General features: G+C 41.7%; 1 protein-coding gene across 3 annotated transcripts in view; it reads right to left on the reverse strand.

Moving 5' to 3' along the window:
• LOC106588723 (uncharacterized) overlaps positions 1–27,915 on the reverse strand; it is an 87,152-nt gene that overhangs the window by 29,986 nt on the left and 29,251 nt on the right. For all 3 annotated transcript variants that reach the window (XR_006762490.1, XM_014177998.2, XM_045709819.1), the window contains exons 31-32: positions 18,035–18,168; positions 2,563–2,667 (exon numbers count right to left, since the gene is read on the reverse strand). Coding sequence is in view for 2 of the 3 variants with exons in the window: in XM_014177998.2 (XP_014033473.2) it covers positions 2,563–2,667; positions 18,035–18,168 (239 nt within the window). In the remaining variant the exon portion in view is untranslated. The remainder of the gene's footprint in view (positions 1–2,562; positions 2,668–18,034; positions 18,169–27,915) is intronic.

Raw genomic sequence — 27,915 nt, forward strand, 5'->3', positions numbered from 1 at the left:
TGTGAAGATGCTGGAGGAAACGGGTACAAAAGTATCTATCTCCACAGTAAAACGAGTCCTATATCGACATAACCTGAAAGGCCGCTCAGCAAGAAAGAAGCCACTGCTCCAAAACCGCCATAAAAAAGCCAGACTACGGTTTGCAACTGCACATGGGGACAAAGATTGTACTTTTTGGAGAAATGTCCTCTGGTCTGATGAAACAAAAATAGAACTGTTGGGCCATAATCATCATCGTTATGTTTGGAGGAAAAAGGGGGATGCTTGCAAGCCGAAGAACACCATCCCAACCGTGAAGCATGGGGGTGGCGGCATCATGTTGTGGGGGTACTTTGCTGCAGGATGGACTGGTGCACTTCACAAAATAGATGGCATCATGAGAAGGGAAAATTATGTGGATATATTGAAGCAACATCTCAAGACATCAGTCAGGAAGTTAAAGCTTGGTCGCAAATAGGTCTTCCAAATGGACAATGACCCCAAGCATAATTCCAAAGTTGTGGCAAAATGGCTTAAGGACAACAAAGTCAAGGTATTAGAGTGGCCATCACAAAGCCCTGACCTCAATCCTATAGACAATTTGTGGGCAGAACTGAAAAAGCGTGTGGGAGCAAGGAGGCCTACAACCTGACTCAGTTAAACCAGCCCTGTCAGGAGAAGTGGGCCAAAATTCACCCAACTTATTGTGGGAAGCTTGTGGAAGGCTACCCGAAACATTTTACCCAAGTTAAACAATTTAAAGGCAATCCTACCAAATAATAATTGAGTGTATGTACACTTCTGACCCACTGTGAATGTGATGAAAGAATGATTTATTTCAGCTTTTATTTCTATCTACTATTATTCTGACATTTCACATACTTAAAATAAATTGATGATCTTAACTGACCTAAGACAGGGAATTTTTACTAGGATTAAATGTCAGAAATTGTGAAAAAACTGAGTTTAAATGTATTTGGCTAAGGTGTATGTAAACTTCTGACTTCAACTGTACATACATATATATTAGCGCATTCGGAAAGTATTCAGACCCCTTCAGCTTTTCCACATTTTGTTTTTCTCATCAATCTACACACAATACCCCATAATGACAAAGCAAAAACAGGTTTGTAGAAATTATTCCCCCTCCTCCCCCCCAAAAATCTCACATTTACATAAGTACTCTGAATTTTTACTCAGTACTTTGTTGAAGCACCATTGGCAGCGATTACAGTCGTGTGTCGTCTAAGGTATGACGCTACAAGTTTGACACACCTGTATTTGGTGAGTTTTCGCATTCTTCTCTGCAGATCCTCTCAAGCTGTCAGGTTGGATGGGGAGCGTCGCTGCACAGCTATTTTCAGGTCTCTCCAGAGATGTTAGATCAGGTTGAAGTCCGGGCTCTGGCTGGGCCACTCAAGGACATTCAGAGACTTGTCCCCAAGCCACTCCTGTGTTGTCTTGGCTGTGTGCTTAGGGTCGTTGTCCTGTTGGAAGGTGAACCTTCTCCCCAGTCTGAGGTCCTGGGCAGGTTTTCAAGGATCTCTCCGTACTTTGCTCCATTCATCTTTCCCTCGACCCTGACTAGTCTCCCAGTCCCTGCCGCTGAAAAACATCCCCACAGCATGATGCTGCTACCACCATGTTTTACTGTAGGGATGTTATTGGCCAGGTGATGATCGGTGCCTGGTTTCCTCCAGACATGACACTTGGCATTCAGGCCAAAGGGTTCAATATTGGTTTCATAAGACCAGATAATCTTGTTTCTCTTGGTCTGAGAGTCCTTTAGGTGCCTTTTGGCAAACTCCAAGCAGGCTGTCATGTGCCTTTTACTGAGGAGTGGCTTCCGTCTGGCCACTCTACCATAAAGGCTTGATTGGTGAAATGTTGCAAAAATGGGAGAACCTTCCCCACGGACAACCATCTTCAGAGGAACAGTGACTCGCACTATTGTTTTTGGTCACCTCCCTGACCAAGGCCCTTCTCCCCCGATTGCTCAGTTTGGCAGTGCAGCCAGCTTTAGGAAGTGTCTTGGTGGTTCCAAACTTCTTCCATTTAAGAATGATGATGGCAATTGTGGGGACCATCAATACTGTAGACATTTTTTGGTACCCTTCCCCAGATCTGTGCCTTGACACAATCCTGTCTCGGAGCGCTATGAACAATTCTTTAGACCTCATGGCTTGGTTTTTGCTCTGAAATGCACGGTCAACTGTGGGACCATATATAAACAGATGTTTCCCTTCCAAATCATGTCCAATCAATTGAATTTACCACAGGTGGACTCCAATCAAGTTGTAGAAACATATCAAGGATGATCAATGGAAACAGGATGCACCTATGCTCAATTACGAGTCTCATAGCGTAGGGTCTGAATATTTACGTAAATAAGGTATGTTTTTTTTCTGTTATACATTTGCAAAATTTTCCAAAGATAACCGTTTTTGCTTTGTCATTATTAAAATCCATCATCATTAAAATCCATTTTAGAATAAGGCAAAATGTGGAAAAAGTGAAGTGGTCTGAATACTTTCCCAATGCACTGTATATTCCGCCATCCCCCCCGCATGCAAGCACACAAACCTCAGCCTCTCCATATCCCATGGTATTCTCCAGCTTCAAGGCAGCTCTCCTCAACTTCTTATGGAGCTGGTTCCCTTTGGGGACAATCACTGTCTTCAGCGACCTCTGTCAATGGGCACACGGGCACAATCACGTTACTCAAGCAGGCTACATGCCCACACATCACACACATTACACACATTACACAGGCAGACCACACACACACACACATTACACAGGCAGACCACACACACACACACATTACACAGGCAGACCACACACACACACACACTACACAGGCAGACCACACACACACACACACATTACACAGGCAGACCACACATCACACACACATTACACAGGCAGACCACACATCACACACATTACACAGGCAGACCACACATCACACACATTACACAGGCAGACCACACATCACACACATTACACAGGCAGACCACACATCACACACATTACACAGGCAGACCACACATCACACACATTACACAGGCAGACCACACACACACACATTACACAGGCAGACCACACACACACACATTACACAGGCAGACCACACACACACACACACACACATTACACAGGCAGACCACACACACATTACACAGGCAGACCACACACACACACACACACACACACACACATTACACAGGCAGACCACACACACACACACACACATTACACAGGCAGACCACACACACACACACACATTACACAGGCAGACCACACACACACTTTCATGATGACACTCAAGCACATTAACATAAGTCCATATATTGTATATACTCGCGCCACATGGGTCATTCCAACTCAAAAGTACAAGAAAGAGGATTCACACCCACCATCTCAGATTGTTCTGAAATCGTTTCTGTAGTTAGAAACCGATAAGATTAGCATTCCTGCAACATTATTTTGTTGAAATATAATTAGATCTATGATCAATTAGGCTAATTGATTGCACCCAAATTGGCGATTTAAATTGCTAGGATTCATAGAATATTCAATAAATATAGTACTTAACAATGAGTAAGACATGAGGAATCCCCAAAAATGTTATAAAGCCACTCACGGACCCCCACACCAACCCCACCCCAAAAACCAGTATACAGTATCATTTTCCTTGTCTGACAAGTAGTATACCGACGGCATTTAGCCAAGTGGTTAGAGCATTGGGCCAGTAACTAAAAGGTTGCTAGATCAAATCCCGAGGTGACAAGGTAAAAATCTGCCATTCTGCCCCTGAACAAGGCAGTTAACCCACTGTTCCTAGACCGTCATTGTAAATAAAAATTTGTTCTTGACTGACTTGCCTAGGTAAATAAAGGTTAAATAAATAAATAAATATAGAGCTGCGACTGGCACTATTGTTTATTCATACTATATTATGTATTCTCAGTGAATTTGGTCATAGTTTTTTCCCCCCCCTTTTCAGAGAAATTTGTCATTGTAGTTATTAGGTTTATGTCCCATCATACATCCTGATATGACCAGATTCTGACCACTAGATGGTGCTGTCTATAAAAAAGTTATGACAGCAATCCATGCGTTGGTTTTGTTTACCTGCCCATTGTTTCAAACGCTAACTTTTTTGCATTTGTGGCACAAATCCAATATCAGTCAATGGTACCTATATTAGAATTTTTACGCTTCATGTACAAATCATCCTAAATTATTTGGATATGAAGGGCGAAAATTCGAATACCGGAACGGAAACCAATACATCCTTTAGGATTTTTGGTGAACTATCCCTTTAACATTGAGAGTGGAGGATTCTTCCTGGTAATATCAGAATGTACTAACAACTCCAACGACAAATTTATTTGAACAGGGGGAAAATCAAAATTCACTGGGAATACATTATAGTATGAAGAAACAATACTCAGAGTGTGGGGGGGTATGTGGGTGGCATTGACAATTGTTTTTATTCCTCATGTTTTACTCATTTTTAGGAAGAAGTTTGGTCGAAATAGGATGTTAGGTACTATATTTATTGAATATTATAGGAATCCTATAAATTAAAATGGCCAATTTGGGTGTAATCAATTAGTGTAATTTCTCAGAGATCAAATGTAATTTAAACAAAATAATGTAGCAGGAATGCTAGACTTATCTGTTTCTAATTACAGAAGAGATTTCAGAACAATCTGATATGGTGGGTGTGATGGTTTGCTGAATTGACACGAAACGACCCACAAGCATTCACAATAAATCAACATTACTCGAAAGGTGCACAAAACATGACATCCTTGCACACATATAATATACATAGGTAAATGCGACTGGTGTTCATATCATTGGAAAAGGTTTCTTTCGCTACAAACAAATGACAATACTGTTACAGTAGTGTTTTCTCATAGGTTATGACTACACAGAGAGCAAAACTGGTTGCAATGACTTTGAAAATACATTTTGTCAGCATCTTTTTAGCAACCAGAAAAATGTCTGACCAGATAACAACCAAAATATGACATCTTTCCCGTGATGTCATGAAAAAAGACCTCTGTATCTGGTTGTTAGAGACCAGTTGATTGTAATCTGGTTTAATGGCTTACATGTATTTTTATGGAGCAAAACCTATTGTGGAAGGTACTACACTGCGTACAGACCCCGAGTTTCCTTGTAGGCCTATTTGGCGGGGAAACTGAAGGTGTAGCCCATTGCCTGATTGTTTTTTTATTAAAAAGAATGTGAAACAATTTTGTGTCTATTTGCTGCTTTTCATTAAGTCATGTAGTTGTTCTTTAGGTTATGGCCACAAATAAATGTGTTCATATGGGCAGAATATTATATTTTTTTGCATAGGCTACCAAATTTATTTTCATAAACAATTCATGCAAAAACATTCAGACCTGGTAAAAGGCCAACATTTGGTTGTTTCATTAAAAAAATACAACATCAAACTGAAATATAATATTCTTATTACTCACATGTCCACAACTCATATTCAAGAATTAACTGTTTTATTTAATTGACTGTTTCTGAATGTGAATGCCTTCCTGGAATAATTACAGACCATAAACCATTGTTTAAGCTTAAACCTCCTATGCCAATAACAAAGACATGGTGATTCAACACAATGTTACTTGGAGATAAGGAGTTTACCTCATATCTCAACACACAGATAGACATGTTTTTTGGAAATAAATGTAGATAATGAAGTACGCCCAACTGTCTGGGAAGCTCTTAAAGAATTTATGAGAGGTTGTATCATGTCTTATTCTTCACATAAGAAAAAGAAGACCAATACAGAATTAGAAATACTAGAACATTCTAAATCCACAACTTAGAATGAAAACACAGTTTAGATTGAAGGGTGTCAACATTTCTACAGCTGAACACTTTGAATCTCGAAGAGAACATAATAAAACACCCCCCTCTGCAGAGACTGCTGCCCTGAAATCCAAACAACAATAAGTTGAGCAAGGTCAAAGTGCTTGCTTGGCAAATTAAGAAAGAGGAGGAACGTACCATCCACAACATTAAAACCACAGATGCTAGCATAACAATGGATTTGTCTTTAAAACATTTGATCAAAGTGTATCAATCTGAAAACAAAAATTCTAAGAAAGATAGACAATTTTCTTAATAAGGCCAATTTACCAATTATAAACAAATAACCATTTACCAAGGTGAGCTGTTGGAGGCCAATAATAGTCTACAAAATGGGAAATCTACTGTTAAAACTAATTACCAATCGGTCAGCTGGTGAAACTGAGCAGTATTGCTGTCTGTAATAAAGCCCTTTTGTGGGGAAAAACTCATTCTGATTGGCTGGGCTTGGCTCCCCAGTGGGTGGGCCTGGCAGCCAAGTGGGTGGGCCTATGCCCTCCAAGGCCCACCAATGGCTGTACACACACCCTGTCATGTGAAATCGATAGATTAGGGCCTAATGAATTTATTTAAAACGACTGATTTCCTTATATGACTCAGTGAAATCTTTAAGATTGTTGCATGTTGCATTTATATTGTTGTTCAGTATAATATTCAAAATATTTTGGTCGGGTGTAATGCTCCAAATACCAACTGGTGCTCAATAAAAGCGCATTCTTGCCAATCATCCTCCCTTTCCGCTCTAATCTGTGCCCCACTATCCATGTGTCCTTCAAAGTTCACTACAAATCGAATGATTTAATGGTCATCTAATGGCGCCGGAGGAGGTGGTTGCCGTTTTATGGGCTCCTAACCAATAATGCTATTGTGTGTGTGTTTTTTCGCGTTATTTGTAACTTATTTTGTACATAAGGTTTCTGCCACCGTCTCTTATGACCAAAAATAACTTCTGGATATCAGGACAGCGATTACACACCTTGTACTGGACAATTTTTTCTTTAACGAGTCGGACGTAAAGGATTGACTTCAGACACCTGACAATGCCCAAATCCCCGTCATTCGCATGAAGAAGAGACGGAGATAGAGGACGTAGGTCGGGGTGCCTTGTAAGGATTCGACGGCGAGTGAGTAACCCCCCTTTACCATCAGTCCTATTAGCTAATGTGCAATCATTGGATAACAAAATGGATGAAGACCGATCAAGACTATCCTTCCAATGGGACATTAAAAACTGTAATATCTTATGTTTCACCGAGACGTGGCTGAAAGACGACATGGATAATATACAGCTGGCGGGGTTTTGGTCCATCGGCAAGACAGAACAGCTGCCTCCGGTAAGACAAGGGGTGGCGGTCTGTATCTATTTGTAAATAACAGCTGGTGCACAAAATCTAATATTAAGGAAGTCTCAAGGTTTTGCTCGCCTGAGGTAGAGTATCTCATGATAAGCTGTAGACCACACTATCTAACAAGAAAGTTTTCATCTGTATTATTAGTGGCTGTCTATTTACCACCACAAACAAATGCTGGCAATAAAACGACACTCAACGAGCTGTATAAGGCTATAAGCAAACATGAAAATGATCATCTAGAGGCAGCTCTCGTTGTGGCTGGGGACTTTAATGCATGGAAACTTAAATCCGTTTCACCAAATTTCTACCAGCATGTTAAATGTGCAACAAGAGAAAAAATAAATACAAATAAAACTCTAGACCAGCTTTACTCCACACACAGAAGCATACAAAGCTCTCACTTGCCCTCCATTTGGCAAATCTGACCATAACTCTATCCTCCCGATTCCTGCTTACAAGCAAAAACTAAAGCAGGAAGTACCAGTGACTCGCTCAATAAGGAAGTGGTCAGATGACGCCGATGCTAAGCTACAGGACTGTTTTGCTAGCACAGACTGGAATATGTTCCGGGATTCTTCTGATGGAATTGAGGAGTATACCACATCAGTCACTGGCTTCATCAACAAGTGCATCAATGATGTTGTCCCCACAGTGACTGTAAGTACATACCCCAACCAGAAGCCATGGATTACTGAGCTAAAGGGTAGAGCTGCTGCTTTGAAGGAGCGGGACACTAATCCGGACGTTTACAAGAAATCCCACTATGCCCTCCGACAAACCATCAAACGAACCATCAAACAGGAAAAGCATCAATACAAGACTAAGATTGAATCGCACTACACCGGTTCCGACACTCGGAAGGCTTGCAGGGCTTGGAAACTTTTACGGTACAGCCGCGAGCTACCCAGTGACACAAGCCTACCAGACAAGATAAATAACTTCTATGCTCGCTTAGAGGCAAGCAACACTGAAGCATGCATGAGAGCATCAGCGGTTCCGGACGACTGGGTGATCACGATCTCCGTAGCCGATGTGAGTAAGTCCTTCAAACAGGTCAACATTCACAAGGCCGCAGGGCCAGACGGATCACCACATGTACTCCGAGCATGCGCTGACCAACTGGCAAGTGTCTTCACTGACATTTTCAACCTGTCCCCGACTGAGTCTATAATACAAACATGTTTCTTGCAGACCACCATAGTCCCTGTGCACAAGAACACCAAGGTAACTTGCCTAAATTACTACAGACCCGTAGCACTAACTTCTGTAGCCATGAAGCACTTTGAAAGGCTGGTCATGGCTCACATCAACACCATAAACCCACTCCATAAACCCACTGCATACCGCCCCAACAGATCCACAGATGATGCAATCACTACTGCACTCCACACTGCTCTTTCCCACCTGGACAAAAGGAACACCTACGTGAGAATGCTATTCATTGACTACAGCTCAGCGTTCAACACCATAGAACCCTCAGAGCTCATCACTAGGCTAAGGACCCTGGGACTAAACACCTCCCTCTGCAACTGGATCCTGGACTTCCTGACGGGCCGCTCCCAGGTGGTTAGGGTAGGTAACAACACATCTGCCACGCTGATCCTCAACACAGGGGCCACTCAGGGGTGCGTGCTCATTCCCCTCCTGTACTCCCTGTTCACCCACGACTGAATGGCCAAGCACGACTCCAACACCATTGTTAAGTTTGTCGACGAAAAAACAGTAGTAGACCTGATCACCGACAACTATGAGACAGCCCATAGGGAGGTCGTCAGAGACCTGGCAGTGTGGTGCCAGGATAACAACCTCTCCCTCAACGTGATCAAGACAAAGGAGATTGTGGACTACAGAAAAAGGAGAACCGAGCAGGCCCCCATTCTCATCAACAGGGCTGTAGTGGAGCAGATTGAGAGCTTCAAGTTCCTTGGTGTCCACATCACCAATAAACTATCATGGACCAAAGATAGTCGTGAAGAGGGCATGACAACGCCTATTCCCCCTCAGGAGACTAAAAAGACTTGGCATGGGTCCTCAGACCCTCAAAAAGTGCAACATCAAGAGCATCCTGACTGGTTGCATGGTATGGCAACTGCTCGGCCTCCGACCGCAAGGCACTACAGAGGGTAGTGTGTACAGCCCAGTACATTACTGGGGCCAAGCTTTCTGCCATCCAGGACATCTATACCAGGCGGTGTCAGAGGAAGGCCCAAAAAATTGCCAAAGAAAATATAAAAAAAACTAATTGGCCTATATGGAATCTCCCATTTCTCTCAAAACTGTTAGAAAAGCTGTTGCGCAGCAACTCACTGCCTTCCTGAAGACAAACAATGTATACGAAACGCTTCAGTCTGTTTTTAGACCCCATCATAGTACTGAGACTGCACTTGTTAAGGTGGTGAATTACCTTTTAATGGCGTCAGACCGAGGCTCTTTATCTGTCCTCATGCTCCTAGACCTTAGTGCTGCTTTTGATACCGTCGATCATCACATTCTTTTGGAGAGATTGGAAACCCAAATTGGTCTACACGGACAAGTTCTGGCCTGGTTTAGATTTTATCTGTCGGAAAGATATCAGTTTGTTTAAGACGGTTTGTCCTCTGTCAAATCAACTGTAAATTTCGGTGTTCCTCAAGGCTCCATTTTAGGACCACTATTGTTTTCCCTCTTGGTGATGTCCTTCAGAAACATAATGTTAACTTTCACTGCTATGCGGACGACACACAGCTGTACATTTCGATGAAACATGGTGAAGCCCCAAAATTGCCCTCCCTGGAAGCCTGTGTTTCAAACATACGGAAGTGGATGGCGGCAAATGTTCTACTTTAAACTCAGACAAAACAGAGATGCTAGTTCTAGGTCCCAAGAAACAAAGAGATCTTCTGTTGAATCTTGATGGTTGTACAGTCATCTCAAATAAAACTGAAGGACCTCAGCGTTACTCTGGACCCTGATCTCTCTTTTGACGAACATATCAAGACTGTTTCGAGGACAGTTTTTACCCATCTACGTAACATTGCAAAAATCTGAAACTTTGTCCAAAAATGTTGAAAAGAATAATCCATGCTTTTGTCACTTCTAGATTAGACTACTGCAATGCTCTACTTTCCGGCTACCCAGATAAAGCACAAAATACATTTCAGTTAGTGCTAAACACGGCTGCTAGAATCTTGACTATAACCCCAGAATTTGATCATATTACTCCAGTGCTAGCCTCTCTACACTGGCTTCCTGTTAAGGCTAGGGCTGATTTCAAGGTTTTACTGCTAACCTACAAAGCATTACATGGGCTTGCTCTTACCCATCTTTCTGATTTGGTCCTGCCGTACATACCTACACATACACTACGGTCACAAGACGCAGGCCTCCTTACTGTCCCTAGAATTTCTAAGCAAACAGCTGGAGGCAGGGCTTTCTCCAATAGAGCTTAATTTTTATGGAATGGTCTGCCTATCCATGTGAGACAGACTTGGTCTAGACATTTAAGTCTTTATTGAAGACTCATCTCTTCAGTAGGTCCTATTATTGAGTGTAGTCTGGCCCAGGAGTGTGCAGGCCTCCTTACTCCTTGTTGCTCCTTACTGGAGCAACAAACCGCCCTTGCTGTCTCTGCCTGGCTGGTTCCTCTCTCTCCACTGGGATTCTCTGCCTCAAACCCTATCACGGGGGCTGAGTCACTGGCTTACTGGGGCTCTTCCATGCCGTCCCTAGGAGGGGTGTGTCACTTGAGTGGGTTGAGTCACTGACGTGATCTTCCTGTCTGGTTTTGCGCCCCCTCAGGCTCGTGCGGTGGAGGAGATCTTCATGGACTATACTCAGCCTTGTCTCAGGGTAGTAAGTTGGCGGTCTGTTTATATCCCTCTAGTGGTGTGGGGGCTGTGCTTTGCAAAGTGGGTGGGGTTATATCCTGCCTGTTTGGCCCTGTCTGGGGGTATCGTTCGACGGGGCCACAGTGTCTCCTGACCCCTCCTGTCTCAGCCTCCAGTATTTATGCTGCAATAGTTTATGTTTCAGGGGGCTAGGGTCAGTCTGTTATATCTGCAGTATTTCTCCTGTCTTATCCAGTGTCCTGTGTGAATTTAATCTCTCTCTCTCTCTCGCTCTCTCTCTCTCTCTCTCTCTCAAAAGCCAACTGACATTTACTCCTGAGATGCTGACCTGTTACACCCTCTACAACCACTGTGATTACATGAACATCTTGGCCATGTTCTGTTATAATCTCCACCCAGCCCAGCCATAAGAGGACTGCCCCGCCTCATAGCCTGGTTCCTCTCAAGGTTTCTTCCTAGGTTCCTGCCTTTCTAGGAAGTTTTTCCTAGCCACCGTGCTTCTACACCGGCATTGCTTGGGGTTTCAGGCTGATGTAAGAAGGGCTTTATAAATACATTGATTCATCTGCTCTAGTTACACAAGGAAAACATCAACCAGCTAGCTATTTAGCTAAACAATGGAAGGTGCACAATCCATGGCACAATCCTCTGCAAGAAACATGTTTTTTATCTTCTGAAGCAATTTGGTTATCCTGTCTTGATTGTATAAGTTTTATTTTGCTATCTCACAAAATTAAAGGGATCTCTTTGATGAGACGTTTAGTCAGTGAATCAGGCCATCTCCATGGTAACCAGATTCTCTTTCTGTCATGCATGCCTTCAAACTACCGTAAAGCCCCTTAACTATGCCCTTACCTAAGGAAATATTTGAGGGGCTCTAAGCTACGCCTTTAAACAATTCCCTTGGGTAAGGGAATATTATTCCTTAACTTTTAAGATGTTTAATGCAACCGGGCTCTGGTATTTATATAATCTGAGTGACTATTCACCTACTACCAGTGTTGTGTTCGAGACCAGCTAAAGCGAGACCGATTCAAGACCAATACCGAGGAGGGGGACAAGGGGACTGAGACACAGTCAAGACTGAGACCAGAAAAATGCAAATCCAATTCAAGACCATGGTAAGAGCTCAAACTGTCCAGTATTTTTGTGTTCATATATTTCAAAATAAAATATGGATTCTTTAGACATTCAGAATGGTGAAAAAAATGCATTCTGAGGGAAAATAGAGCCACCGTACAAATTATTACTAACCCCAAACAGTAGGAGCAACGGGCCTTCTACACATTCTGAGAAAGGCTCAGGATTTATAAAATAATTATAATAATTATATTTCATATTATGCTCTGATTTAATCTCTTCCGTTTTAGTTGGAAAGGAAAGAACAAAAATAAATCTAATTTGGATTTTTCTTTGCTGGTCTCTGGGGAGATAAATCTAGCTATCTAAGTCAGCCATTTGCTAGGCCATCGGAAGCTAGATAGAAGGCAAAGGTTAAGTTTCAAATGATCAACTAGTGAGTTTTAATGAGACATTTTTATTGCAGATTGCCTGCTGTTAGCCATCTTTTTGAAAATAACTTGTGTGTGAAACCTTGTTGCATTTAAACTTTAGGTCACCGGTTACTTTGTGTGTTAAATGTAAAATGTTTTAGTTTTTTTGCAATGGGAAGTAATAGTTGTACATTTCGATTGGGAAATGCTTAGCCTATTGGTTGTGTTTTTGTATTCTTATGATTGGGACCTACTGGCTTATTATGTTCATGTGAATGGACTGCTTATCCTTGAACATCATGCAGTGTGTGACTGCGGTCTTTCCATCAGCCCTATGCAGTGGTGTCTGGAGAAGTGATTAAACTCACATTTTGCCAAAAATACCCCAAAATGGCCCACCCAGCGAAGAAAAGGCACCCTGTGTGAAAAACCCAGTTTTTTTTCACTCTCAAAATCACACCTGTGTCCACCCAGGCCCACCCATGCCTACGCCTCTGATGCAAACAGCTCATGATGACAGAATTGGCTATCACAAATAGCCTACTAACCAACACTTCGGACCAAACTGTTTCAATAGCTGGTTTGCATACCCATTGTTACCTTAATTAGCATTTACTGGTAGACAGCGTAAGTTGAAACGTATTTCCTACCCTACTGGCTACCGAAGTCATTATTCTGTGAGCTGCTCCATGTCAAAACCAGTTGAGCTGCGCTCTTGCTGCCTGCAAATTATATTCCACTGAAACTTGGCTGTGTGTGCAGCACCCATGTCAATATATTTCACGTGCTTTGCAATTGTGTAGGCAACTTTATGAATGATTTCTCTATTGTACTACATAATTGATAAGTCATACACCTCCACTACACTACTTTGATACGCATCTGTGGGGATCAAGTAGTGAGTATACGCAATGCCCATTGAAAAATGGCTTATACCTGCGTAACCCTCCACTAGAGCACTGGCTCTTTGTGTTTTACAAAAAGTGTACCCTCCTACATTAGTGCGCTGGTATTACGGTCCTTTCAGAATCACAAAACTGTCACACACTGAAGACCTATAGGTTCACCACTGTACTAACCTGTCACATACCGAAGGCCTATAGGTTCACCACTGTACTAACCTGTCACACACTGAAGACCTATAGGTTCACCACTGTACTAACCTGTCACACACTGAAGACCTATAGGTTCACCACTGTACTAACCTGTCACACACTGAAGACCTATAGGTTCACCACTGTACTAACCTGTCACACACTGAAGACCTATAGGTTCACCACTGTACTAACCTGTCACACACTGAAGACCTATAGGTTCACCACTGTACTAACCTGTCACACACTGAAGACCTATAGGTTCACCACTGTACTAACCTGTCACACTGAAGACCTATAGGTTCACCACTGTACTAACCTGTCACACACTGAGGGTCCAATAGGTTCGCCACTGCGCAAACATGTCTAGATAGATAGACTTAAGATATGAATGGTTGAAGAAAGGAGTGTATATATTTGGCCTGTCGAAGTGGTTGTATGCGCTGACTGAATGGAAGCTGATAATTTCTTCCTGAGACCAGTGAAGTGAAAAACTACGAGTCTTCACTGTCCGAGACCGAGTACAAATGTATCCGACGAGACACTCAATATGTGGTCTCAAGACCGGACTCGAGTACTACAACGCTACCTACTACTCTATATACTTGGAGCGACTAGTCACCTGGTACTTACAGTGCATTAATAAAGTATTCAGACCACATCCCTTTTTCCAAATTTCGTTAAGTTACAGCCTAATTCTAAAATGTCTATATTTTTTTTCCCTCATCAATCTACACACAATACCCCATAATGACAAAGCGATAACAGGTTTACACAATTTTACAAATGTATTAAAAACAAACATACCTTATTTACATAAGTATTCAGACCCTTTGCTATGAGACTTGAAATTGAGCTCAGGTGCATTCTATTTCCATTGATCATCCTTGAGATGTTTCTACAACTTGATTAGAGTCCACCTGTGGTAAATTCAATTGATTGGACAAGATTTGGAAAGGCACACACCTGTCTACATAAGGTCCCACAGTTGACAGTGCATGTCAGACCAAAAACCAAGCCATGAGGTCGAAGGAATTGTTCGTAGAGCTCCGATACAGGATTGTGTCGAGGCACAGATCTGGGGAAGGGCACCAAAAAATGTCTGCAACATTGAAGGTCCACAAGAACACAGTGGCCTCCATCATTCTTAAATGGAAAAAGTTTGGAACCACCAAGATTCTTCCTAGAGCTGGCCACACGGAGCAACTGGGGGAGAAGGGCCTTGGTCAGGGAGGTGACAAAGAACCCGATGGTCACTGTGACAGAGCTCCAGAGTTCCTCTGTGGCAATGGGAGAACCTTCCACAAGGAGAATCATCTCTGCAGCACTCCACCAATCAGGCCTTCATGGTAGAGTGGCCAGACAGAAGCCACTCCTCAGTAAAAGGCACATGACAGCCCGCTTGGAGTTTGCCAAAATGCACCTAAAGTACTCTCAGACCATGAGAAACAAGATTCTCTGTTCTGATGACACCAAGACTGAACTTTTTGGCTTGAATGCCAAACATCACGTCTGGAGGAAACCTAGCACCATCCCTACGGTGAAGCACGGTGGTGGCAGCATCATGCTGCAGGGATGTTTTTCAGCGGCAGGTACTGGGAGACTAGTGAGGATTGAGGAAAACATGAATAGAGCCAAGAACAGGAAGATCCTTGATGAAAACCTGCTCCACAGCGCTCAGGACCTCAGACTGGGGTGAAAGGTTCACCTTCCAACAGGACAACAACCCTAAGCACACAGCCAAGACAATGTAGGAGTGGCTTCGGGACAAGACTCAATGTCTTTGAATGGCCCAGCCAGAGCCCGGACTTAGCCCGGACTTGACCCGATCGAACATCTCTGTAGAGACATGAAAATAGCTGTGCAGCGACGCTCCCCATCCAACCTGATAGAGCTTGAGAGGATCTGCAGAGAAGAATGTGAGCAGCTCCCCAAGTACAGGTGTGCCAAGGTTGTAGTGTCATACCCACGAATACTTGAGGCTGTAATCACTGCCAAACATGCTTCAACAAAAGTACTGAGTAAAGAGTCTCAATACTTACAGTGGCTTGCGTAAGTATTCACCCCCTTGGCATTTTTTCCTATTTTGTTGCCTTACAACCTGGAAATAAATAGATTTTGGGGGGGATTGTATCATTTGATTTACACAAGAAGCCTACCACTTTCACGATGCAAAATATTTTGTATTGTGAAACAAACAAGAAATAAGACAAAAAACGAAAAACTTGAGCGTGCATAACTATTCACACCACCAAAGTCAATACATTGTAGAATTACAGCTGCAAGTCTCTTGGGGTATGTCTCTATACACTTGGCACATCTAGCCACTGCTCCAGCTGGTGTACAGCAATCTGTAAGTCATACCACAGATTCTCAATTGGATTGAGGTCTGGGCTTTGACTAGGCCATTCCAAGACATTTACATGTTTCCCCTTAAACCACTCGAGTGTTGCTGTACCAGTATGCTTAGGGTCATTGTCCTGCTGGAAGGTGAACCTCCGTCCCAGTCTCAAATCTCTGGAAGACAAACAGGTTTCCCTCAAAAATGTCCCTGTATTTAGCGCCATCATTCCTTAAATTCTGACCAGTTTCCCAGTCCCTGCCGATGAAAAACATCCCCACAGCATGGTGTTCTCGGGGTGATGAGAGGTGTTGGGTTTGCGCCAGACATAGCGTTTTCCTTGATGTCCAAAAAGCAACATTTTAGTCTCATCTGACCAGAGTACCTTCTTCCATATGTTTGGGGAGTCTCCCACATGCCTTTTGGCGAACACCAAACAGGTTTGCTTCTTTTTTTCTTTAAGCAATGGCTTTTTTCTGGCCACTCTTCCATAAAGCCCAGCTCTGTGGAGTGTACGGCTTAAAGTGGTCCTATGGACAGATACTCCAATATCCGCTGTGGAGCTTTGCAACTCCTTCAGGGTTATCTTTGGTCTCTTTGTTGCCTCTCTGATTAATGCCCTCCTTGCCTGGTCCGTGAGTTTTGGTGGGCGGCCCTCTCTTGACAGGTTTGTTGTGGTGCCATATTCTTTCCATTTTTTAATAATAGATTTAATGGTGCTCCTTGGGATGTTCAAAGTTTTGGATACTTTTTTATAACCCAACACTGATCTGTACTTCTCCACAACTTTGTCCCTGACCTGTTTGGAGAACTCCTTGGTCTTCATGGTGCCGCCCCTTGCTTAGTGGTGTTGCAGACTCTGGGGCCTTTCAGAACAGGTGTATATATACACTGAGATCATGTGAAGATCATGTGACACTTAAATAAAGTCCACCTGTGTGCAATCTAACTAATTATGGGACTTCTGAAGGTAATTGGTTGCACCAGATCTTATTTAGGGGCTTCATAACAAAGGGGGTGAATACATATGCACGCACCACTTTTCCATATTTTATTTTTTAGAAGTTTTTGAAACAAGTTATATTTTTCATTTCACTTCACCAAGTTGGACTATTTTGTGTATGTCCATTACATGAAATCCCAATAAAAATCTATTTAAATTACAGGTTGTAATGCAACCTGGGGGATGAATAATTTTGCAAGGCATTGTATGTAAATGTGATATTTCCGTTTTTTATTTGTAATACATTTGCAAATAAATAAATGAATAAAAACAGTTCTTGCTTTGACATTATGGGGGTAGTGTGTAGATTGATGAAGGAAAAAAACGATGTTATCACTTTTAGAATAAGGCTGCAACGTAACTAAATGTGGAAAAAGTTGAGGGGTCTAAATACTTGCCGAATGCACTGTATATACCTTATAAGTGTCTAACCACCTTATACTCGGAGTAACTAGTATCATGGAAATATTCAGTCAATAATATTTCTCAAATACCGGAGCCTATGAGTTCAAATAGACTATTACAAAGTAACAAGCCGAGCTGGTCCACGGATCAACTGACTTTCCAGCCTCGGCACACACTTTTTATCCAGTTTTCAACCTATCGTCACACACATAGTAACTCCTCTTTATGTAAATGATTCATCCCCTCTGGCATTTAGCCCCCATTATCTATTTTCCTTGTACTAATTTTAGCTTGGTTTCACATTCCATTGGTGGCGTAACCATAGCAATGCTACAACAGTAAACATGAGGCCATAGCAATGGTACCAAAATAAACAGACATGCACACTCCCAAGGCAGGTGCATGTCTAATGGTGCTTAAGTAATACAAACCTATGCTCCTAACGTACATCTAATGAACCTCACTGGACTAGGAAATAGCTTCCCTTAGCCTAATGACCTAGACACACATATAGAGTGCACTTATTCTGCTTACTACTCTAAGATGTATAATGTGCACACATGTACTGGAAAATTCCCAATACTAGTTATGTGGTTTTCCATATGATCTAAGTGATGGTTCCTTGTTACTTACCAGGTAGGAAAGTCGGTGGCAGTCTGTGGTTACATGGACGATGATGCCGTTTTGGAAGACTTTACACTCACACACCTGGCAGAGGTAGAGGGGGGACTGGCCGTGACTGTGGCACTCGATGAGTGCACTCAGACCTGGGGGTGGAGGGAGAACTAACAGTGTTACCACAAGGCTTATAGATTACATATTTTTCAGGGCTTTAACCATAACGTCTAGCTCTGGGAAGAAGGTACAGGACAATCTGTAGGACAACACCTTTATAGTTAACTCCGAATCTCAAAGGACAGTCCAGATCAAACAGTATCAGCTAATGAGACAAGGCAAGACAAAAACCACAACTTAACAAAAATATTTAGTAGGACATCAGGTTGGAGAGTTGAAAATATACCACCGTACAGTTGTTTTTATTTGGTAATCAGGCTGACTAGCATATATTACTCTCGTGGACGGAGGCACGTAACATAACTGGTATCGTAGCATCTTTCAACAGACTGTGGGATGCGACCACTAACGAGGAACATTGTTCCGGGGTGCAGATTTTGTCACATCTTTCGTCAACTTCGGATGGATAAATCTAAATTTCATAGGTGTTCGATCTTTCAAATTTCAGAAGGTGAGGGGACATTTGGCCAACAGACTTGCCCGTAACTTGCAAAGAAAGGGGAGTGGAGCTACCACCCTGCTTCCACTAATCGTTCTAGTATCTTTTCTAAACACGTCTGCAAGAATTATTATTTTTTAAATTTATTTATTTTTGTCATTTTTTTAGCCCCTTTTTCTCCTCAATTTCGTGACTACGATCGTCTCATTGCTGCAACTCCCAAACAGGATAGGGACAGGACGAAGGTCGAGTCATGCGTCCTCCGAAACATGACCTGCCAAACTGTGCCTCTTAACACCCGCTTGCTTAACCTGTAAGCCAGCTGCACCAATGTGTCGGAGGAAACACCGTTCAACTGACGACCGAAGTCAAGCCTGCAGGCGCCCGGCTCGCCACAAGGAGTCGCTATAGCGCAATGAGCTAAGTAAACCCCCACGGCCAAACCATCCCCTAACCCAGACGACACTGGGCCAATTGTGCGCCACCCTATGGGACTCCCGGTTATGGCCGGTAATGACACAGCCTGGGATCGGGAAGAAAAAAAAATATTGGATATGCTTAAAAATGACAGGATGTTAAACTCCTTTTGGCTTTCAACGTAGTAGAATTCGCAGCACACTTTTGAGGAAGAGAAGCATCTTTTCAGACCCTCAGGTGATTGACAACAGCTGATATTAGATAAAAGGACTGGCTGTACCAAAATTAACTAGTGAGAAACAACGCAATTGCGAATTATATGAAGCATTCTCAGTATGGATGTCAGGGACTTCGTCGTCGTCAGACGATATGGCGAAATCATCGTCGGAAAAGGAGGACCAATATGCAGCAGGACTGGTTTTGTTCATTTTGAACATTTATTAACTCAAAATGATTACCAAAAACAACAAAACAAACTCACGATATACTGACAGTCTTCTCAGGCTCATACATGCTAGACAAAGAACAATCTCCCACAAATGACAAACAAACACACCCTAATATATGGGACTCTCAATCAAAGGCAAAGAGAAAACACCTGCCTTCAATTGAGAGTCCCAACCCCAATTAATCAACCATAGAAACACACTCACTAGACTCCACATAGAAATACATAAACATAGACCATAAACCAAAAACCCGGAAATACTAAATCAAAACGCCCTTTTTCCAAAACACCACCCCGAACCACATAAAACAAATACCCTCTGCCACGTCCTGACCAAACTACAATGACAATTAACCCTTATACTGGTCAGGACGTGACAATGGATAAGACTAGTATATTGACATTTGACGCTTATAACAAATTAAGGTCATAAAGCATAACGCTAATAATACATGACAATGGATTAAGATATTGCTCCTACAGCATCCTATTTGTTTTTATATTTCCTTTTGTCTTAATTACCCACCCTAACTCATCAAGTCTGCTAACTAAACACTAATAGGTCTGAAAATTGTTACGTATTTTATGCTTTACTTTAAATTGGTAATACCTTAAGACCTAAAAAAAGAGGCTGCTTAAGAGACTCCATGTCTGCCACATGCAGTAACTGTGTAATGATAGGGCAGGGGGAACTGGGGAGGGTTTACAGGGAGGGTTTTCTGGGTGGGAACGACCAATGGGCGAGTTTCCCTGTGGGTCCTGCTTTTTGTTACACATCCATGGGCTTATCAACACTAAAGATAACAATTATATCATTAATACAACATTTCTGAAAAACAATGGCAACACTAGCTGTTCTCTTTTAGAATTTGAAAGGCCTAAATTGTCCTACCACATGTTCCAGCTGTCGTGACATCTGAGCAAGAAACCATATTGATATAGCAATGCTCCAAAAACACACCTGCTCCATAAGGACACGCATTGAAAGCAGAACCATTTGTACAAAATTACTGCTTTTTCATCAGCCCCAAACAAAACTGATTGTGTAACCATAATGATGAATAAGAAATCTAAAAATCACCATATTGGGTTAAGGCGAAGACCAAGAATGCAGAAACTGACTTTATCACTGTACTGTGTACGCTCCAAATTCATATGATCCTATGTATTGAATGCCATTTTGAACATGCGGGACAAATCTAATAAGACCAACTACAATCCAGGCCCTCCAACATATACCCTCTGATTACAACCTCATTGATGCCAGGCGAGCACATAATCCAAAAGCAAACGAGTACACTTTCTACTAAAACAGAGTTTGAAACATGTTGCAGAATTTGATAAGCAATGTATCTGTTGGAGAAGACTTGTAAATAACATTTGTTTATTGAGTTAATGTTGAATAACAGAAGGGAACATTCAACATTTGTGAGTGTGTCTCAAAGTAGGTTAGAGAAATATTGACGGTTCGGATGGAACATGTCTCTGAGGGTTTGTAGGAAACAAGTTGATCTATTTCTCTGAAGAAATAGGCGAGACTGAGCTCCGAGAAGGGAAGTAAGCTAGGCGCTGCAAAACCACAGAGGTTTCCTGTTTTGAGCTAGACTTGTCAGTTGCAGACATGAAGATAGAGGAACCCGGTTAGACAGAAGGAGCTATCAAAGTAGAATATTGTGACAGAGTTAGAGAAGAGGGGCATTTATAAAGTGTATGATATAACCAAATGTGAGGTATAAAAGGCTATGTGCATTGTATGATTTTCAGAGCGCTCTCTGAATAAAGTATAAGTGATCTATAAAGGTTGTAAGTGATCTATTGCAGACTGGGACTTTGTCTAATTCTTCATTAACCAGAGCCTTACAACCTCTGGGAATTGGTCAAAGCTTGAGTGATAGTCGAGTTCAACCATTGAGATAGAAAATTCTCGTGACACACGACACTACTACCAATTACAAAATGTCAGAATATCCTAAAAGAGCTACAAGATTACGTTTCAACGTTTAATTTCTACAAAATCCGACATTCTGTGATCAATTTGAAATTGAACTAAATACATTTACACTGATCAATACAAATTCAGGGTGATGACCCCCAGATTGTATGGGATGCCACCAAAGTTTTTTTTTTTTTTTAATAATGCAACTGCATTTGCATCTGGGTTGAATAAATCACAATTAAAAATTAAATAAATCAGAATTGGAAATCTTAACTGCGTTAAAGCATTCTCAAACACTTTTTTCATACCAGGTAGCTATTAGCACACACATCCCTAGGTCGCTCCTCTTTTCAGTTCGCTGCAGCTAGCGACTGGAACGAGTTGCAACAAACACTCAAACTGGACAGTTTTATCTCAATCTCTTCATTCAAAGACTCAATCATGGAAACTCACTGACAGTTGTGGCTGCTTTGTATGATGTATTGTTGTCTCTACCTTCTTGACCTTTGTGCTATTGACTTTGCCCAATAATGTTTGTACCATGTTTTTGTGCCGCTACCATGTTGTGTTGCTACCATGCTGTGTTGTCATGTGTTGCTGCCTTGTTATGGTGTTGTCTTAGGTCTCTCTTTATGTAGTGTTGTGTCTCTTGTTGTGACGTGTGTTTTGTCCTATATTTATTTTGTATTTATTTTTTTAATCCCAGGCCCCCGTCCCCACAGGAGGCCTTTTGCCTTTTGGTAGGCCGTCATTGTAAATAAGAATTTGTTCTTAACTGACTTGCCTAGTTAAATAAAGGTTAAATTAATAAATAAATTACTATTTTCCAAAGTCAAGACAGAACTTAATTTATTGGTAAGACAGAGAGCAGAATTGGCCATTCATCGAGTTAGACTCAACCATTACTTCCACGGTAATCGTCCCAGTCATTTGTTGGTCAACAAGCTACGCAGTAATGATCAATTAGCTGAAATAGAAACTATGGAATCTGAAACAGAGGAATTACTATCAGAACCCAAATTAAATCAAAGATTCTCCCGCTTCTATAAAGAACTTTGCACCATTCTAAATCCAAAGCAAGCCAGACTAAGTTCTTTGTAAAGGAATTAAGAACAATTTCTCTCAATAGAGGAAGCCGCCTCACTGAGAACCCAAATCTCTATCAATGAACTCAAAAGAGCATTGGATAGCATGAATAAAGGCAAATCACATGGGTGGGATGGTATTTAAAATGTTGAAATCAATTGGGCAAACTATTGCTATTGCTCGAAATGAATAACAGCCATTTACAAAAAGGTTCATACAGCACAAATGTTGCTTTTATTTAAAAAAATAAGGGTGCTACCCAGTGTTCTCACTATCGCCACCTATCTTTGATAAACAGAGATATTAAACCAGTGTTCTCACTATCGCCCCCTATCTTTGATACTTTGATAAACACCGTTTTTCAAAATGTTGTCATCCCGTCTCGAGATTTACTTACCCAAATTGGTCCACATGGAACAAATGGGCTTGTTCATTTTTTATTTATTTTTTAATCCTTGGATAACCTCCGTGGACTATTACATATCTTAAATGCTTCATCAGAAACAACAGCTCCTTGGGCTGTTTTATCTTTCGATGCATAAAAAAACTTTTGATAGACTAGAACGGTCATATCTATGGTCGGTCTTGGAACATATGGGAATTGGCTCCAATTTCATTAATATGATTAAAATACGATATGCCAATCCCTCAGTCATAGTTGTAACAGGAAATATTTTCTCTGCTCCTTTCAGAATCACTAGAAGTAGCAGACAAGGTGATCCAATTTCTCCTTTGCTATTTTTTATTATACATGGAACCCATTAATCTAAGGAAATAAAACCAATATCCCTCATATCTATTGATCACTTCATCTCATTATACACAGACAATATTTTACTATATCTAGACAATGTATCTCAAATCGCATTGAAGACCATAAGTCATTGGTGCCCAGGACCAATGGGGTCTAGTAGACCACATAAAAGTTTTCAAAATGTATTCACAGCATTACCATTGAGTCCGCTTAAAAATAATGAGGTCCACAGTTCTGAAGCACCGTATGTTTTGCTTACAGGTTAGCTTCTTTCTTGAATAGTACTGCACAGCCAAACTATATTTAAAAGTGCTTGATTTACATAAAATTGGACCAACCCGTGGCACTATAGTTGCTACATTTATTTTCCAAACTGTCACTACCATAGCAACCGTCTGCAGTTAGTACGTTTACATTTCCATGCTTGCGAGACCTGTACCAGAATATTCTTTATTGTTCCAGTGGTAGTTTTTTTTTTTATGAAGTTGTGGTTATGTTTTTAATGACTGCTGGACCAAGCAGCAAACCGAAAATCTACCACTTTCACAGTGAGTGGGAGGAAGATTATTTTTTCACCACAATAAATTCAAAATGTGTGTGTCTGATCTGCCATTCAAAACATAGCTGTCAGCATGCAGTGCAAATCATCCAATCAATAAGTTGAAATGTTATTTAATATTGGCGGGGGGGGGGGGGGGGTAGACCACATTAGGAAGAGGGTGGAAAAAGTAGATCCTATGTAACTAAAAAGTCTGGTCACCCCTGCCATAAATCAATTCAGTTTAATATCATGTATAAAATGAATCTAACCAAATCAGCACTAGTGCCTCTGAAGACCCAGATGGAGGACTCCATCTCTACTTATGGAATCCCAATCGTTTCTCGTTTTAAATATTTGGGAGTAGATATATTTCCAATTATAAAACCAATGGCAGAAACTTTCACAGAACGCTCAACTCAATTAAATCTGACCTATGTAGATGGACTAACCCAGTTGCTTTAACCAGCAGAATACCTATTGTCAAAATGAATAAATTGCCACGGTGACAGTTCTGTAGTTCAATGCTTCCCATGTGTCCTCCTTCTGGCCATTGGGATAAAACAGTGCAGTTTTGAAATTACAAAGAGAGAAAGACGTAGGATTATCCATGTAGAATCTGTACCCTTGCCGATATCATGGACAGTAATGGTTTGAGAACATTTTACAACTCCTTTTTTCTATATTTACAATTTGGGTCAGCTATACTGGCCTATGGAGTCCCTTTGGAAACCCAACTACTGAACCATCCAATGATGGGATTTATAAATACATTCTTTAGGCTCCTGAAAGGACTGATCTCTATAATATATAAACAACTTTTGGAAAGCTCATATTCTGAGCTAGCCATTAAAAAAATATGGTCCACAGTTCTAATTGAATCTGAACAACCCTTTAAGTGGAACAGAATACGGAACAATATGACCCTGGCATCCCGTAATCCAAACCATCAATTTATAGATTTTACATTTGTTCAGACTGTATTTAATACCAAGGAAATGTTTTACGATAAAATTGGCCCACAACTCCCAACTTTATCCCCAGAATCAGTTAGGCACATTCTTTCAGATGATGGATGAACTGCCCTGCAATTAAATGCTTTTGGGACAAAGTTACAACATTTATTTTGAAGTGCATGAATGTAAATAGGCAATGCTTTGCATCTACTAAGTTACTTAATGATAGCTCCTTGAATCTCTCAATTAATTAGAGACAATTACAGCTAATTTAATCAGAGACTTTCAAAAATATGTTGGCTCTTAGATGGCAATTACTTCACTCTCTTCCAATTCACCTGCGGATACAGTTACTATTCGAAGTGATAAAGTTAGAATTAATCGACAGCGATAATGAATGGTACTAGTGAAGGAACAGAGGCCTGGACAAATACACTTGACCTTGTAAAGAAATAATCTCAGCGAAAGCCCAACTCATACCAATAAACAATCTATAAAGCCCAACACATACATACAAAACATATACAGTGCCTTCAGAAAGTATTCACACCCCTTGACTTTGTCCACATTGTGGTGTTACAGCCTGAAATTAAAATGTATTAAATTGAGATTTTATGTCACTGGCCTACACACAATAATACCCCATAATGTCCAAGTGGAATTATGTTTTGGGACAAAATTCGAATAAATAAAAAACTGAACGGTACTGAGTCAAAAATTATACAACCTCTTTGTTAAGCCTAAATAAACAAGTCACAGTTGTTAATCAAGTTGCACGGACTCACTGTGTGCAAGTGTTTAATATGATTTTTTTGACTACCTCATCTCTGTACCCCACACAATTATCTGTAAGGTCCCTCAGTTGAGCAGTGAATTTCAAACACAATCACAAAGACCAGGGAGGTTTTCCAATGGATGCCAGAAGAACGCTACCTGCCCTAATGCATAGTGCCAACTGTAAAGTTTGGTGGAGGAGGAATAATGGGTCGGTCTAGGCCCCTTAGTTTCAGTCAAGGGAAATCTAAATGCTACAGCATACAATGACATTCTAGACAATTCTGTGCTTCCAACTTTGTGGCAACAGTTTGAGGAAGGCCCTTTCCTGTTTCAGCATGTCAATGCCTACGTGCACAAGTCGAGGTTCATACAGAAATGGTTTGTCGAGATCGGTGTGGAAGAACTTGACTGGCCTGCACAGAGCACTGACCACAACCCCATTTGGGATGAATTGGAACGCTGACCACGAGCCAGGCCTAAATGGGAGGTGGTTGGACGGAGACATTTTGGATGGGTGGGGTTGGGGAATGGGATGGGAGGTTGTGGGTGAAGGCTCACTCACTTCTGAAGCCCCCCCCCCCCCCGCCAAGTCAAGATTATTTCTGCTCTGGACTAGGAGTATCTCTATACACTCAGAACATTTGTGCAGTTTTCATACAGGTTAATATAAAAACATTCATCCACACAATATCAATTGCATGCATCACATTCACACACTACAATGCTTTTGACCTGACAACGTTCTGTATTCGATTGCCTTGTTAGATTACAGATATGATACACAGACATGATCCCAATAACGCTATGCCAATAAAGTAATCTAAAAGAGAGAACACACAGGTTGCATCAGGCAGACTCAAACTAAGGTAATCCCTGGTTAAGGTCTGTAACTCCGCATGTTGACATCATCCTTCCCATCTCTGTTTTCTTAGGTTTCATTCTTCTTTCGTCAGGACTCTTCATCTGCTCAGGTTGGAAGATGACTTCATGTTAGTTGATCCTTCACTGACGTCAACATTATCACTGCTTCTTCTACCTACTTCAGCAGGATATTCCTCTAGTCTGCTGTAGCCTCGGAAACCCAGGCTCCTAACAGTAGTTTGAGTGCCTGGGGAAGTAACGCCTCAGAGAAAGTAGTCTGCAAGGTGGAGTTTGTTAAAGTCTAGATGGAAACTAGTGAAGGGTTCAGCCTATTAACATGAGAAGGGTCACAGCTGAGGTTAAGAAAAGGGAAGACTAAAACAAAGGTAAGTTCAATCAGATACATTGTTCAACTATCAAAACTGTCAGGACAGCCAAACTGAAGGAAGAGGGAATTTTGGCTTTCCTTTGACCCTTGGTCATATTTTGCACATGCTTACACAAAACAGGCTTACACGACTCCAACACCATCATTAAGTTTGCAGACGACACAACAGTGCTAGGCCTGATCACCGACAACGATGAGACAGCCTACAGGGAGGAAGTCAGAGACCTTGCCGGGTGGTGCCAGAATAACAACCTATCCCTCACCGTAAACAAGACTAAGGAGATGATTGTGGACTACAGGAAAAGGAGGACCGAGCACACCCCCATTCTCATCGACGGGGCTGTAGTGGAGTAGGTTGAGAGCTTCAAGTTCCTTGGTGTCCACATCAACAACAAACTAGAATGGTCCAAACACACCAAGACAGTCGTGAAGAGGGCACGGCAAGCCTATTCCCCCTCAGGAAACTGAAAAGATTTGGCATGGGTCCTGAGATCCTCAAAAGGTTCTACAGCTGCAACATAGAGAGCATCCTGACTGGTTGCATCACTGCCTGGTATGGCAATTGCTCAGCCTCTGACCGCAAGGCACTACAGAGGGTAGTGTGTACGGCCCAGTACATCACTGGGGCTAAGCTGCCTGCCATCCAGGACCTCTACACCAGGCAATGTCAGAGGAAGGCCCTAAAAATTGTCAAAGACCCCAGCCACCCCAGTCATAGACTCTTCTCTCTACTACCGCATGGCAAGCGGTACCGGAGTGCCAAGTCTAGGACAAAAAGGCTTCTCAACAGTTTTTACCCCCAAGCCATAAGACTCCTGAACAGGTAATCAAATGGCTACCCGGACTATTTGCATTGTGTGCCCCCCAACCCCTCTTTTACGCTGCTGCTACTCTCTGTTTATCATATATGCACATTCACTTTAACTATACATTCATGTACATACTACCTCAATCAGCCTGACTAACCGGTGTCTGTATGTAGCCTCGCTACTGTATATAGCCTGTCTTTTTACTGTTGTTTTATTTCTCTACCTACCCATTGTTCACCTAATACCTTTTTTTTGCACTATTGGTTAGAGCCTGTAAGTAAGCATTTCACTGTAAGGTCTACACCTGTTG

The sequence above is a fragment of the Salmo salar genome, chromosome ssa27, assembly GCF_905237065.1.
Source record: "Salmo salar chromosome ssa27, Ssal_v3.1, whole genome shotgun sequence".
Classification (NCBI taxonomy): Eukaryota; Metazoa; Chordata; class Actinopteri; order Salmoniformes; family Salmonidae; genus Salmo; species Salmo salar.